The following is a 16730-nucleotide window of genomic DNA, read 5'->3' as shown; positions in this document are numbered from 1 at the left end:
ATACTGAAATTCAAGGAAAGCATACTATTATACTATTATAAGTCTTGTAGTCATGAACTAGTTCACCTTATAGCTAACACAAAAACATAAGCACTAACAACTTGCATTAAAAATATCTACACAGACAAACAAAAACCATAATTTAAATTTGATGAGTTAAACAAAGCAGGCATCACCGTCACAAAAATAAAGTAAAAAAAAGTGACTTTCTTTAATCAAAATTAGTTTTCTCCTCTAAAATCTGCCGTGTCTGCCCCAGGGTTCTTCTTCATCACATGTGGAATAAGGACTAAACTAAGCGCGAGTGAAGTGAATCAGGTGATTTGTAACTTGGAGAAATTGGAAGCGTTTCAAACTAACCCGTGTTACCCCGGTCTCCCCTGCTCACCAGTGAAAATACTCCATTAAAATGATGAGCTGCACCTCAAAATGCATGTTAGATGGAAACATTGTGCATTGTGATTGAGTTTGTAGCTTAATTCACTATATTTTAAATAGTTCGACCACTGCAGTTCAGTTGGTGACAAATCAATAGGAAATCAAAGCATCAGTCATCTCATACCATTGAAGTGAATGTTCAGTTTATTCCACACATGAATTAAATGTAAGTCCTTGAAAGCACATGGTTTCTAGCGTATTTACTGTAACTTCTCAGATAATATCAGTGCTATGACCTATTGACAACAACAGTGGTTACATATCATCTAATTGTTTGATCAAAATTATTGCTCGGGACAATTTAGTAGTCACTGGATATTGGTATAGGGACATGTACCTATAGAGTCCCTATGCCTAGACCTTTCATAAGTAGACCTTTCTTATTCATTGCTCAAGCTGCTATTATACTTTGTCAAAATGAAAGTGGAATGTCATTTAGATCAGTATTTGTAACAGTAAACCATAAACATATGGTGGTAATGATAAACATTCAATTTCAACACCATCATGAAAGACAACTACCAAGCCCTCTTTCTAAGAAACTAACTTTAGCTTTTTGTTTCCATTGTGTTCTTCTCACAAGCTATAATTAAAGGGGTCATATGATGCTTTTTTAAAGATCATTATTTTGTGTATTTGGTGTAACAGAATATGTTGACATGCTTTAATGTTCAAAAAACACATTATTTTTCAAATACTGTACATTATTGTAGGTCCTCTATGCCCCGCCTCTCTCAAACGCTTCGTTTTCTACAAAGTCCCTCCTTCCGACAAGCACAGTCTGCTCTGATTGGCCAGCTGACCCAGTACATTGTGATTGACCGAACACCGCAAACACTAGTAAATGCATCTGCTTTCGGAAGGCCAAATAAAGTGCTTTTTCTTTCACCCCAGAAACACACAGCGTCTCCCTGACATGCTGCTTCAACACTAACTGCGGTTACTGAAACCATGCCTTCTTTCTTTGCGTGCACATTTGGGCGCATTATGCTAATATTTCCACATAGTGAGGTAGATATGTGGGGGCGTGTTAGAACGAGCCATTTTAGGGGGGCGTGGCAGAGTCTTAACTTTGATAAAGAATATCTCTTTGGTTTTGAGACTTTAGTCTTTGTAACTTCAGGGATCTTATCTATGCACAATCAGCTTGTAACACTCCAAAGAGAAAGGAAAACTTGAAATCGCATCATATGACCCCTTTAATAAAGTTAAAGTGTCTGAGCCAGGGTTAAGCTAAAACTATTAAAACATTGTTTTATTGAAATAAAATATAAGTATTAGATGAAAAACCTTTTAAACCAGTTTAAGCACTAAAATTACTAACTGGGGAAAAAAACAACAATTAAACCTAAATAGTAATAGTTAACAATAAAAAAAATTACTATAGCACATAACAAAATTGCTAAATATTTAACTAAAATGAAAATGAAAACAAAGTATAAATATATTAATAAAAACTAGAATAAATTTCACACTAATAATAATAATACTTCAGTTTTTTTAACAACAAAAGCAAATGTATTTAATGCCACATAGTTTAAAGGTACTACTATCAGGAATTAAAATGTCTTTCTTTAAGACAAAAAGAATATAAATTATAGAGAAACAAAGAATACGTTTTGATTCTTCACATCAATGGTTTTGTCTTTTGGATGGCTCTGTATAACCCTTCAGTTCCTTTGTGCTGTTCTCATTTTGTAAATGTTGCATTTTTCTGATATGGCGTCTCCATTTCATTGTCACTCTACCTTGCTTTATTCAGTTTAGGGACTATTTTGTGTTCCACCCTCAGCAGAAATCACACGCCTGGCCCTTTAAATCCCGCTCACTTGACAGACAACCGCACCGACCAATCATAGCGCGTTATTATATAGGCGTATCCCCCGCGCATTTGCAGACGTCAAGTAGACCTCACCGACCTACCTTTAGCTTAGCCTTTCAAACTCTTCCTTTATTCAACTAGATGTGTTTGGGATCTCGCCTGTTCCGGTTGTAATTAAGAAGCTGGAGGTTAATAACGCCGGACAGACCGTTGTGAAGGCTACCTGTTCATCCGACAGCTTTACAGAGCTCTGTGTTTAGTGAGAAGGAGTGAATTCCATGCGTTAGCTCGAGCTGCTCTACAAGAGAAACAGCAGACATGGGCTCCAGAGCTTCATCTTTACTCAGAGAAGAGGACATTGAAGAAATCAAGAAAGAAACTGGATGTAAGTAGCGGTTTTGGGTGGATTAATAGTGTGGTTGGGTTATATAGACATCAATAGAGAGTTATGGATGATGATGATGATAATAATTAATAATAATAATAATAATTTATGCATTTAGCAGACTTACAGTGCATTCAGGTTATACTTTTTTTTTTTTTACCAGTATGTGTATGATGACACATGTGTTAATGTAATACACAGCTGCCTGTCTGACTGTCTTAATGGGTGGTTTATCATGAAGTACTTTTTGGGAAGTATTTCATGTCCTGTGATGTCCATCTACACTATTTTAAACAGCATTTGTTCCTTCTTGTGTAGGTATTATTGTGCTTGCAGTTTGTCTGGTCGCTTATTACTTGAGATAAGGGAAAATAGCTAGTGGGAAGTCTTCAAATCTTGGTGGAACTGGTGAGCAGTTACAGGATCTAAGATACACTCCCTTATAGATTGATATAATTTCAATTTTACAAATATTTTGGGTTAATAAGAAGCTCAGAACATGCTTCAACCACCTATATCTGATTAAGCGCATCTGCCTGATACCAGAGTTTTCATGATCAGGTTTGAGCACTGCGGATCTAAACTGACTGGATGGCCCCAGCTCTTACACGGGGGCCGATGATCTGGTCTGTGTGTGTGTGTGTGTGTGTGTGTGTGTGTGTGTGTGTGTGTGTGTGTGTGTGTGCGTTACAGGATCTAAGATACACTCCCTTATAGATTGATATAATTTCAATTTTACAAATATTTTGGGTTAATAAGAAGCTCAGAACATGCTTCAACCACCTATATCTGATTAAGCGCATCTGCCTGATACCAGAGGTTTCGTGATCAGGTTTGAGCACTGCGGATCTAAACTGACTGGATGGCCCCAGCTCTTACACGGGGGCCGATGATCTGGTCTGTGTGTGTGTGTGCTGTGATATGAGTGGGGTGTGTGTATGTGTATTGAGGGGCCACAGATGAATATCTCTGTTGTGTTTGAGTGTCAGAGTTGGTTCATTGTCACTGAAAAAGTGTCTCAGAGGGAAGAACTGATAAACAAGCTTCAAGTCAAGTCACCTTTATTTATATAGTGCTTTTAACAATACAGATTGTGTCAAAGCAACTGAACAGCATTAATTAGGACAATAGTGTCAATAATGCAAAATGACAATAGTAAACACTCATTTTTCAGTTAAAGACAGTTCATCATTGAATTCAGTGATGTCAACATCCAGCTCAGTTTAAATAGTATCTGTGCAATCATGTCAACGATATCACTGGAAATTAAGTGTCCCCAACTAAGCAAGCCAGCTTTACTGTATGCATTGCTGTTTAATACGCAATTTTGCATAATAGATTGAAAATGTTTGACAGATGCTAATAAAATAAGCTGTAAGCTGTAAAATAATCAGGGCGTTTTTAAAATGTTGGTATATTTAGGTAAAGTTAATGGGGGCATGTTTTCAATGCTGTTTTTCACTAAATGAACACAAGGAAATGTGTTTCAGAAGTAAGACAATTGATCATACAGACAGATAGTAATAATAGAGGCCATTACAGAACCATTATATTTAAGTGTGTAGGGCTGGGTTATATATTAAAAGATATCTGATTTGATTGTTTGTGTCATTACTCAAAAATGTACAAAGAAGTCCCTTGTGATGTTTTTTTTATGTGTTTAAATGGTTGTTCATTGCTATGTTTTGTAATATCGGTGTTATAATAATGGAAAATGCATAAACGTAGTTCTTGTGTTCATTTAGCGAAAAACGGAACCGGAAAACGTGCTTTATTTTAACCTAAATTTGATCATATTTTGCATCTGTCAAACATTTTTTTATTCAGTTTTAATCAAAAAAAGGTTAAAGAAGGCTATACATTAAATAATATTGTTCCATGAAGAACTTTTAGTGTCTGTGGATGGAATCTTCCCATTGCACAAAAGGTTCGTCAGACTATTAAAACGTTATAGTAAAAAAAAAGGTTCTTTTAAGAACTGGTCACTGAAACGTTCATAGGGAAACCCAAAATTGTTCTTCTATAGTGTCTGATGAAAATAATTAGATTTTAATGACACCATTTACACCCCCACAACATCTAGAAATAGACTGGGGATATGGTTTATGCATTATTGGAGAAGTGTCCCCAACTAAGCAAGCCAGCTTTACTGTATGCATTGCTGTTTAATACGCAATTTTGCATAATAGATTGAAAATGTTTGACAGATGCTAATAAAATAAGCTGTAAGCTGTAAAATAATCAGGGCGTTTTTAAAATGTTGGTATATTTAGGTAAAGTTAATGGGGGCATGTTTTCAATGCTGTTTTTCACTAAATGAACACAAGGAAATGTGTTTCAGAAGTAAGACAATTGATCATACAGACAGATAGTAATAATAGAGGCCATTACAGAACCATTATATTTAAGTGTGTAGGGCTGGGTTATATATTAAAAGATATCTGATTTGATTATTTGTTTGTGTCATTACTCAAAAATGTACAAAGAAGTCCCTTGTGATGTTTTTTTATGTGTTTAAATGGTTGTTCATTGCTATGTTTTGTAATATCGGTGTTATAATAATGGAAAATGCATAAACGTATTTCTTGTGTTCATTTAGCGAAAAACGGATCCGGAAAACGTGCTTTATTTTAACCTAAATTTGATCATATTTTGCATCTGTCAAACATTTTTTTATTCAGTTTTAATCAAAAAAAGGTTAAAGAAGGCTATACATTAAATAATATTGTTCCATGAAGAACTTTTAGTGTCTGTGGATGGAATCTTCCCATTGCACAAAAGGTTCGTCAGACTATTAAAACGTTATAGTAAAAAAAAAAAGGTTCTTTTAAGAACTGGTCACTGAAACGTTCATAGGGAAACCCAAAATTGTTCTTCTATAGCGTCTGATGAAAATAATTAGATTTTAATGACACCATTTACACCCCCACAACATCTAGAAATGGACTGGGGATATGGTTTATATTGTTCCATGAAGAACTTTTAGTGTCTGTGGATGGAATCTTCCCATTGCACAAAAGGTTCGTCAGACTATTAAAACGTTATAGTAAAAAAAAAGGTTCTTTTAAGAACTGGTCACTGAAACGTTCATAGGGAAACCCAAAATTGTTCTTCTATAGTGTCTGATGAAAATAATTAGATTTTAATGACACCATTTACACCCCCACAACATCTAGAAATAGACTGGGGATATGGTTTATGCATTATTGGAGCTGTATAGGTTATATGTTAGTCTTTATTTTGCAGGCCACATAAACCAAGCTCAAAAGGTCTGCAGGCGGTCTTTTAGTTGTTTTGAATAGCTGTTAATATTTCCTCATTTCAAGTGCCAAGACTTGTACGCATGTGTTTGCATGACCTTTTTTTTACGTGTTTGTCAGCCCAGATTTGACTACATTCCTTTAAAGCCACATTAAGTGCTCTCCCTCTTGTAATTTTTTTTATTTCTTTTTTTTTGCACTCTCGTCCTCTGGTGTGAAAACCTACGGGGCAAAAGCCAGGATTTCACACTGCTTCTCTTTATGTGGTTGGGTTTTAACTCTTGGCTGAACGTCACTGTGTGATTTCCTTCATCATGTGAAATGGTTCTGCATTCATTCACTTCATTTACTCTAAGCCCTGTTGATCAAAGTCTGATTTGTTGTGGAAGATGTTCCACTGATGTGGTCAGTAATTGGCTTTAATGTGGTAAAATAGGAAAACAATGGGTTATCTGTACCACTTTCCATGAATTCATACTGTGCCAAAGCAGCTTTTCTGTTTTCAGATGTTCCAGTTGTTATATTAATTTCTTTACAATTTTTTGGGCTAAATTGTGATATTAACTCTTCCGTGATATACGATGCTCACTATCTCTTGTCTAGTGTGTTGGGTCATTCTGATAAGCTAAGTGTCCCCAACTAAGCAAGCCAGCTTTACTGTATGCATTGCTGTTTAATACGCAATTTTGCATAATAGATTGAAAATGTTTGACAGATGCTAATAAAATAAGCTGTAAGCTGTAAAATAATCAGGGCGTTTTTAAAATGTTGGTATATTTAGGTAAAGTTAATGGGGGCATGTTTTCAATGCTGTTTTTCACTAAATGAACACAAGGAAATGTGTTTCAGAAGTAAGACAATTGATCATACAGACAGATAGTAATAATAGAGGCCATTACAGAACCATTATATTTAAGTGTGTAGGGCTGGGTTATATATTAAAAGATATCTGATTTGATTGTTTGTGTCATTACTCAAAAATGTACAAAGAAGTCCCTTGTGATGTTTTTTTTATGTGTTTAAATGGTTGTTCATTGCTATGTTTTGTAATATCGGTGTTATAATAATGGAAAATGCATAAACGTAGTTCTTGTGTTCATTTAGCGAAAAACGGAACCGGAAAACGTGCTTTATTTTAACCTAAATTTGATCATATTTTGCATCTGTCAAACATTTTTTTATTCAGTTTTAATCAAAAAAAGGTTAAAGAAGGCTATACATTAAATAATATTGTTCCATGAAGAACTTTTAGTGTCTGTGGATGGAATCTTCCCATTGCACAAAAGGTTCGTCAGACTATTAAAACGTTATAGTAAAAAAAAAAAGGTTCTTTTAAGAACTGGTCACTGAAACGTTCATAGGGAAACCCAAAATTGTTCTTCTATAGCGTCTGATGAAAATAATTAGATTTTAATGACACCATTTACACCCCCACAACATCTAGAAATAGACTGGGGATATGGTTTATGCATTATTGGAGCTGTATAGGTTATATGTTAGTCTTTATTTTGCAGGCCACATAAACCAAGCTCAAAAGGTCTGCAGGCGGTCTTTTAGTTGTTTTGAATAGCTGTTAATATTTCCTCATTTCAAGTGCCAAGACTTGTACGCATGTGTTTGCATGACCTTTTTTTTACGTGTTTGTCAGCCCAGATTTGACTACATTCCTTTAAAGCCACATTAAGTGCTCTCCCTCTTGTAATTTTTTTTATTTCTTTTTTTTTGCACTCTCGTCCTCTGGTGTGAAAACCTACGGGGCAAAAGCCAGGATTTCACACTGCTTCTCTTTATGTGGTTGGGTTTTAACTCTTGGCTGAACGTCACTGTGTGATTTCCTTCATCATGTGAAATGGTTCTGCATTCATTCACTTCATTTACTCTAAGCCCTGTTGATCAAAGTCTGATTTGTTGTGGAAGATGTTCCACTGATGTGGTCAGTAATTGGCTTTAATGTGGTAAAATAGGAAAACAATGGGTTATCTGTACCACTTTCCATGAATTCATACTGTGCCAAAGCAGCTTTTCTGTTTTCAGATGTTCCAGTTGTTATATTAATTTCTTTACAATTTTTTGGGCTAAATTGTGATATTAACTCTTCCGTGATATACGATGCTCACTATCTCTTGTCTAGTGTGTTGGGTCATTCTGATAAGCTTTCAACCAGTACTGTCAATCTGATGATCACATCTGTGACTTGAATGCTCACTGTCCTTAACCAGACCTTGCTGTGTTTGTGTGTTCCAGTTTCCCACAGTCAGATCACTCGCCTCTACAGCCGCTTTCACAGTCTCGATAAAGGAGAGAACGGAGCGCTCAGGTACGGCATGCACTGTGTTAGATGAATTGAGTAATAATGAACTTTAACGGTGAGCTGTTGAAACACCGTTGGCCCATGAGGAAGCAGATATTACTCAAGCAGCTGGGTTATGGCTGCATGCTTGCTTTTAAAGAACATCCTTTGATCGTCTCAGTTTGAATGTAATTAAGCGCTCTGGTAAACATTTATACCAGCCTCAGGCTCTGTAAGTTAATATGTTAAGGAATGACTAGATCAGGGTTTGAGTTTTGACTAAAAATATGACTTTTATTTTAAATATTCCTTGTAAAAGAGGGAACTCCAGGACAGTTATGAAGCATGTATTTCCTTGTGCCAAAGTCGTTTGCGTAATGTCCTCTGTGTGTGTCCTCATAACCGGAGTGACCTCTGTACACTGTGATTATGATCGATGAAAGGTTGTTATAAAAGCAGTGGCACAGTAGTGATGATTTAAACGTAGTGGTAAATGCAGCATTAATAGTGCATTTCTAGCACATTTATCACACACATTGTCCACAAGTATTGCAATATGTTCTATTGTTGTGCATTTGACAAAAAAATAACTAATGAATTTGGTGCTGTTTCTATCATAAAGAATTAAGGATTACGGGGCTTGCAAAATTTCTAAATTCCTGGTAGCCCTGCGGGCTGGAATTCTTCCGATTTTGGTAGCCCAAAATGAATTTAACTATAGCTATAGCATGAATAAAAAAGACGTCGGCTGAACTTCACTGCGGACAAATCAGCATGATCAAAAGCTTCAGTGATTGTATAATTTCCTCAAATAACAAGAAAGTAGGTGTGCAAAAATCAGACTCGGATCATATTACAGATTTTAAGTGACCGATTGGATAATTTTTCGGGTGAGCAAAAAAATTGGTTCTTTACATTATTTAAAGAACACTACTTCGATACCACAGCAAAAACTATAGGGATGTAACGATTCACTCAACTCACAATGCGATACGATTCATGATACTGTTTTCACGATACACGTTTCTCACAATTGTTTTTAACAAAATGAGATTTAAGACACATTATGAATGAAAAGGTGTCCTTTTATTATTTATAGACAAAAGGCTGCACATTTCTTTGTCAAATAATAAAACTAACTTGAAATTTTAAAACAAATCCCAAAATCAAATAAATAATACAAATAAAAGAAATCTCTTCATGTAAACAAAGGCTTTGCCTGTGCTCTTTCCATTTAAAATCAGAGCCAACCACTCATTTTTAATTACAAACCAAACAAAGATGCTAAATACTTGTCGTTTAGATTGTAATTAGATCGTGTAATTTCGAAATTTGAAGCAAAATAAGAATAGTCTGACTTTAGCTTTGTGAAACTATATGACATTAAACATTAAACAAAAACAGCAGATGGGCTGAATGAGATGCGAATGTCACTGACAGCAGGTGGCGCTTATGGACCAGCAGGAGATGATTGTCGAGATGATAATTTTGTGTGTATTTGTCCATTCACACGTGAAAGATGAATCAATTCTGTGTTTGTACCAACACAGAACCAAGTTGTACCAAATTGAATATATTCTTTGAATAAGCGCTTGAATGTTTAAATCGGCAAGACTTAGAAACATGTGCAAAATGATCAACTACGATCCATTTCACCCCTACAAGAGAGTGAACAACACGAATCAAGGAAGGAATTTTATATCACTATTTAAGATAGCCCCGGGACGTCGGGCTAGTGATTGTCGAGCCTCGGATTAAAACAAAATGCAAACCACAAGTAGTATGCATGAGTTGTAAATTAGTGAAGCTAGAGAATTTTTCAAAACTTTACAACCATTCAAAATTTTGGGGTTGGTACTTGGTTTATTTTTTTATTAATACTATTATTCAGCAAGAATCATTACATTTATTAAAAGTGCTAGTAATGTTACAAAAGATTTATATTTCAAATAAATGCTGTTTTGTTGTTTTATTCAGCAAAGAATCCTGAAAAAATGCGTCACAGTTTCCACAAAAATATGAAGCAGCACAGTTGTTTTCAACATTGATGATAATCAGAAATGTTTCTTGAACAGCAAATCAGCATATTAGAATGATTTCTGAAGGATCATGTGACACACCGAAGACTGGAGTAATGATGCTGAAAATTCAGCTTTGCGTCACAGGAATAAATGACATTTTACAACAAATTCAAATAGCAAACAGTTTTTTAAAATTGTAATAATATTTCAGATTATTCCTGTTTTTACTGTATTTTTGATCAAACAAATGCAGCCTTGTTGAGCATAAGAGACTTCTTTCAAAAACAAACCCCCAAACTTTTGTATGGTAGTGTATGATTACCCAACTTCAACTTTGTACTTGGAAACTGACACTTTCGTAAAGCATTTTTGTAGCATGTCTTATGAAACTAAACTCAATCTGTTTGCCAAATATGCTGAAGTCACAGTTTGTGTTCTTGTTATAATTGTTTGTTTTAAATGGCAACATCCTATTTGGTTTGAAACCAGCTGAGATGATGGTCAGTTCAACAAACATCCTCAGCGATATGGTTAGTATAAAAAAATTCAAGAGTGTTGATGACCTGCTGTACGTGTTGTCACCCTAAACATCCGCCAGACTGAGATAGAGACGCAGGCTCTTGTGTTTGAACAGTAAATAGTCTCAGAAATCAGGGTGAGGTGTGTGTCCTCTGAATGTGGAGGTCACTCCCATGACTTTCCTTGTGCCCAAGAAGGTTACTCCCAGAAATAATCTGTTACTAAACTGTCTTTTCATTTATTTTAAGGGGATTATAGTTCTAATTGAGCTGTCTGCACAGTAATCATATGCATTATTGCTCATATCAGCCTTATAAAAGGGTAGATGTCAAAGTATCCTTTTAACAAGTCCCATTTTCACAGAATTAGGGATGGGCTTTGCTGCTTTATTACACATTACATGATCCAATGTCAACCCAAGAGCACAGAGAGACGTGTGCAAGCTGAAATAAAAACTTACTGGCTTAATGTAAAAAGCCTAAAAACAAACAAACCATGTCAGGTGTTTCAGCAGATTTACTTTTCACTAGGGAAAACGGCTCTTTATTAAAGAGAGGCATTTTTATAAGAATAAATTGTATTATTAAAAACAGGATGGTCTGTCACGTTACCATCTGGGATGGTACTCAAATGGTTCAGGTCATACTTAGAAGGGAGAGGTTATTATGCGAGTTTAGGAGAGCATAAGTGTAAGTGGACGTCCATGACATGCGGAGTCCCACAAGGCTCAATTCTTGCACCGCTCTTGTTTAGCCTGTATATGCTCCCACTAAGTCAAATAATGAGAGCGAACCAAATTGCTTATCACAGCTATGCTGATGATACCCAGATTTACCTAGTCTTATCTCCAAATGACTACAGCCCCATTGACTCCCTCTGCCAATGCATTGATGAAATTAACAGTTGGATGTGCCAGAACTTTCTTCAGTTAAACAAGAAAAAAACTTCAGTCATTGCATTTGGAAACAAAGATGAAGTTCTCAAGGTGAATGCATACTTTGACTCTAGGGGTCTAACAACTAAAAATCACGTCAGGAATCTTGGTGTGATTCTGGAGACAGACCTTAGTTTCAGTAGTCATGTCAAAGCAGTAACTAAATCAGTATACTATCATCTCAAAAACATTGTAAGAATTAGATGTTTCCAGTCAAGACTTGGGGAAACTTGTTCATGCCTTTATCACCAGCAGGGTGGACTATTGTAATGGTCTCCTCACCGGCCTTCCCAAGAAGACCATTAGACAGCTGCAGCTCATCCAGAACGCTGCTGCCAGAATTCTGACTAGAACCAGAAAATCTGAGCATATCACACCAGTCCTCAGGTCTTTACACTGGCTTCCAGTTACATTTAGGATTGATTTTAAAGTACTTTTACTCGTTTATAAATCACTAAATGGCCTAGGACCTAAATACATAGCAGATATGCTCACTGAATATAAACCTAACAGACCACTCAGATCATTAGGATCAAGTCAGTTAGAAATACCAAGGGTTCACACAAAACAAGGGGAGTCCGCTTTTAGTTATTATGCCACCCGCAGTTGGAATCAGCTTCCAGAAGAGATCAGTGTATAATAATTGTATAATAATTTTCTATTTAACTGTCTTAAATTCATTTTAAATCCATTTTTAAATCATCTTCAAAGTTTTTAAATTCCTTGTTTTATTTTTGTGATTATTTTTTTGTATTTTTACTTTCTTTTATGTAAAGCACTTTGAATTACCATTGTGTACGAAATGTGCTATATAAATAAACTTACCTTGTCTTGTCTTACTTCATTACAGGAAAGCATGTGTGCAAAACCTGAAACTCATCCCATAATAACCCCTCCCTCTCTCTCTTTTTCTCCACCTCAGCCGAGAAGACTTCCAGAGGATTCCTGAGTTGGCCATAAATCCTCTTGGTGATCGGATAATTAATGCCTTCTTCCCAGAAGGGTGAGGAACATCTCATAAGACATTTGAAACATCAGAGTGATATTTTATTACCACCACCACTATAGTATATTGTATACACACTTTTTCTGCTTGTACAAAGAACAACAAGTGTACAACAAGGTGCATAAATTGAAGACAACTATGAAATATAAGTAAATGGAAAAGAAAGACAAATTTGGTAATATTAAAAGGAGAAATAGGTGTCTGTATTTCACACCAAAAGCCAAAAAACAGAAAAACAATAAAATTTCTTATTTTAACTTTTCTTATATTACATTGTGACATTGTTTTCATGACAAATAAGTTTGAATTATAAATATATATTTACACACTACAGTCTTTTATGCTTGCCAAGACTGCATTTATTTAATATAAATACAGTAATATTGTGAAATATTATTACAACTTAGAATAACTGTTTTCTATTTAAATCTATTCTAAAATGTATTTTATTTTTGTGATGCAAAGCAGAATTTTCAGCACCGTTCCTCCATTCTTCAGTGTCACATAATCCTTCAGAAATCATTCTAATATGCAGATTTGCTGCTCAAGAAAAAGATTATCTAAATAATTAAGTAAACTTATCAATGTTGAACACAGTTGTGCTGCTTTTTTTTTTTTTTTTTTTTTTGGAAAACATGATTCTTTTTTTCCAAGATTCTTTGATGAATCGAAAGTTCAACAGAACAGTGTTTATTTGAAATAGATTTTTTTGGGGGTCACATTAAAAAATGTCTTTCCTGTCAATTTTGATCAATTTAATGCTTCCTAGCTGAATAAAAATATTCATTTCAAAAACAAAACTTACAGACCTCAAACTTTTGAACAGTTGTGAAATTGTTTTCAAGACATTACATGAAAATGGGGAAAAATATGGTTAGAAGTGATGAAAATGTCACAATGCATTATGTTTTTAAAATGTAAAAATAGCTTTCATTTTTCTATGCAAAATAATTTTTTATTTTTGGTTTCTTTGTGGTTTATTTGGGTTCACGTATTTGAATGTTACCATGGACTCAAATTCCTTAAAGTATGAAGAAACCACTGTGAAAAACATTGTAAAGCATGAGTCTAAAGTAGGACAGAGTATGTTTAGGCATCAGGGAGCTTGTCTGGGGCAATGTCCGGCCCTGTAGAGATTAAAACCACAGCAGTCAACCACTAGTGTGGATCTTAGTAAACATAACATCATTTTTAAAGTATGTGGCTCATTCTTGAACCAAAATTTTGCCTGAATGATGATTAGATTCACTGTTTTGGATCGCTGCATTTAAACTGAGAAAGCACATACAGAATGATGGTGTTTGGTGTATGATAGAGTAAACCGTAATAGAAGGTGCAGGGGGAGCCTCCCCCGGGTCCTAATGCCCGCTCAGTAAGGAGTTTTCATTTCCGTAGGGGACGCTGTTGGCCTACTTCTAATAAAATGAAAGCAGAATACACAAATAATATTTAGATTAAATAAAGCAGTAATTGATGCCCTAAAATCATGAGTATGTTTTGATTTAAAGGTCAGAAGCTATAGCTTACTTGAACAAAAAAACAAAATCACAAACATGACACTTAAATTAAATAAATGTATATATACCTACTGATTTATTCTAATATGTTCTATTTTTTTAAACAAATTATGAGCTCTAAAAGATTTTCTGAATTTTTACAACTTTTTTGCTTTAGACCGTGTGCAAATGTTATCATAAAATAAAATGTTAAGGTTACCACTGCATCTTTTTATCTTTGATAGTGATTAATATATAGTTTATTTATAGTTATTTTCAAGTCTTCATTGTACTGTCATTATAAAATAACTTTATTATTGTTTATTTAATTCTAACAAATAAGTTCCTGTTAAAAACTTACCAAAATTAAAAATAATTATATATCGGCATTGGCTATCGGCCAAAATGAGTTGAAAATTATCGGATATCGGCAAAAATTCAATATTGTGCATCCCTAATTGGAATTCTAACGGATATGCAATGCGACTGATGTAATATAAATAATAGTATCTAATCTATTTGTATTACTTTACTATCACTGGTTGGGCCAACACTGAATAGGCATGGAAATGTCATGATCGTATTTTAATTATTCCGATTTATAATATTAAAACAGCAGTCGTCATTTACTCCCGACATCTGAGCCGCTGAACTCGCAGTGGATTACATTTGTTTCTGAAGAGAATGTACCCCCGATCTACATAAATGCGTCTATGTTCGCGTGAATTAGGGTTGTGACAGTGAGGAAATTTTCCCACCGGTTAATCGACGTGTGACAACACCGATAATACCGGTATCACCGCGGGGGCGTTCCCTCTTTTCCTCGCTTTCCTTTGCTTTTAAATAGCTTGTAAAAGCGGCGTGCCCATTTTACTTTCACTTTCAAACAGCGGCAATTTGGCGTAAAGCAATTGTTCGGTTTTTAGCTCGTTTGAATTTTCCCTCTTTTCCTTGCTTTTAAATAGCTTAAAAGCGCTGTGCATATTTTACTTTTACTTTCGAATTAGCAGCAGTTCGGCATCAATTGCTTGAATGCAACAACAAAATACAACGTCAAACTCACTTTAGCTTATATATAAAACATAACTTTTATAAAAAAAAAAAACTTCCAAAATCACCTTAGATAAACGGCAAATGTCAACAGGCTTTTCAAAATCTAAAATACTGCCAAACAGGCGCTTTTGCATTTCGTTTCGAAACTAAATCATCCGCCATCATCTTGTCTGTCTCACCTCACCTCACTCTTCTTGTCAGTCAGCTGGACTCACTCTCCTCCCTGGAGAAATTAAATCTGATCTGTGATGCGACTGTCGTTCGGGCACGCTGCATTGACCAGCTGCATTCAGTTTTTAATTGTAGTGTCTGTTCTTTTATAATTTTATAATAATAATTTATGCATTTAGCAGACGCTTTTATCCAAAGCGACTTACAGTGCATTCAGGCTATACATTTTTGACCAGTATGTGTGTTCCCTGGGAATCGAACCCACCCTTTTGCGCTGCTAACGCAATACTCTACCACTGAGCCACAGGGTCGGTGCCGCGGCGGGTCAGTGACGTAACCAGTGTTGCGGCTTAACACTGGAATCACCGTTAGCACCGTCTATCGTGGCAAGCCTAGCGTGAATCATTCAAGATCCAGGCTCATCTACAGAAGAAGTGAGTATAATGTTTTGTAATGAATCTTTGCAAATCGCCTTTCCTAATAATGTGTTAATTAGCAAGTTTCACGATGAATGCGGCTAAAGTAAACAGTCTCTCTGAGAGCAGATCGGAAGAGAGGGGCGGGGTCAGCAGAGCTCATTTGCATTTAAAGGAAAATGCAACAAAAACGGCTTGATCTGAAAAGAGGTGTTTTTTACACTACCATTGAGAAATTTTAACCAAACTATGTTACGGACTTTTCATTAAGACCCCAAAGAATCATATCGACTTGTGGAAAATGGGCATCCTATGACCCCTTTAACTTAAAACGATCGCTGCTGGCCAAAATAAGTCTATAATCCATAATAACGCTTCCTCCAGTGAAAATAACGCTTCCTCCTCCATCTCCTGTTGTCCTCTCACATCAAAATCCACCAAATATTTGCTCAACTGTTTTGGACTGTTTTCGCTTGTAAACCATGCTTGATCTGTGCATATTTATCTCCTGATTGAGACGAGATGCTTTTTTTCACTGGAGAAAGAAATATTATGGATAGAGGACTTGGTTTTTAGCTGGAAGCAATGGTTTGAAGTTAAAAACGTCATGATGGATTTGTTTCTTACAAACACGCAGCTTTTGGCTTCACAACACGTTTAACTGATGGACTGGAGTGGTGTTGATTACTTGCTGTGGATGATTGTGATGTTTTTATCAGTTGTTTAGACTCTCATTCTGATGACACCCATTCATTGCAGAGGATCCATTGGCGAGCAAGTGATGGAATGCAAATTTTTTGTCTTTTGGCTCAGGAAAAAAAACAGGGTTGGAATGACATGAAAGTGATTAAATGATTCCAAAGTTAGTTTTGGGGTGATTTGTTGATTTTCAAAAACCCTTTTTCGTACCTCAGGTATT

General features: G+C 35.5%; 1 protein-coding gene across 1 annotated transcript; it reads left to right on the top strand.

Moving 5' to 3' along the window:
• Positions 1-2316: 2316 nt before the first annotated feature.
• LOC107561775 (calcineurin B homologous protein 1-like) lies at positions 2317-12733 on the top strand. Its single transcript, XM_016246253.1, has 3 exons — positions 2317-2645; positions 8150-8222; positions 12592-12733. The coding sequence occupies exons 1-3, from the start codon at positions 2579-2581 to the stop codon at positions 12674-12676; spliced, it is 225 nt and encodes a 74-aa protein (XP_016101739.1). The 5' UTR covers positions 2317-2578; the 3' UTR covers positions 12677-12733.
• Positions 12734-16730: the final 3997 nt, after the last annotated feature.

The sequence above is a fragment of the Sinocyclocheilus grahami genome, unplaced genomic scaffold (genome assembly GCF_001515645.1).
Source record: "Sinocyclocheilus grahami isolate Dianchi unplaced genomic scaffold, SAMN03320097.WGS_v1.1 scaffold791.1, whole genome shotgun sequence".
Taxonomy (NCBI): Eukaryota; Metazoa; Chordata; class Actinopteri; order Cypriniformes; family Cyprinidae; genus Sinocyclocheilus; species Sinocyclocheilus grahami.
Note: the sequence above shows the minus strand (reverse complement) of the source record. Positions and strands in the feature narration are given on the sequence as shown.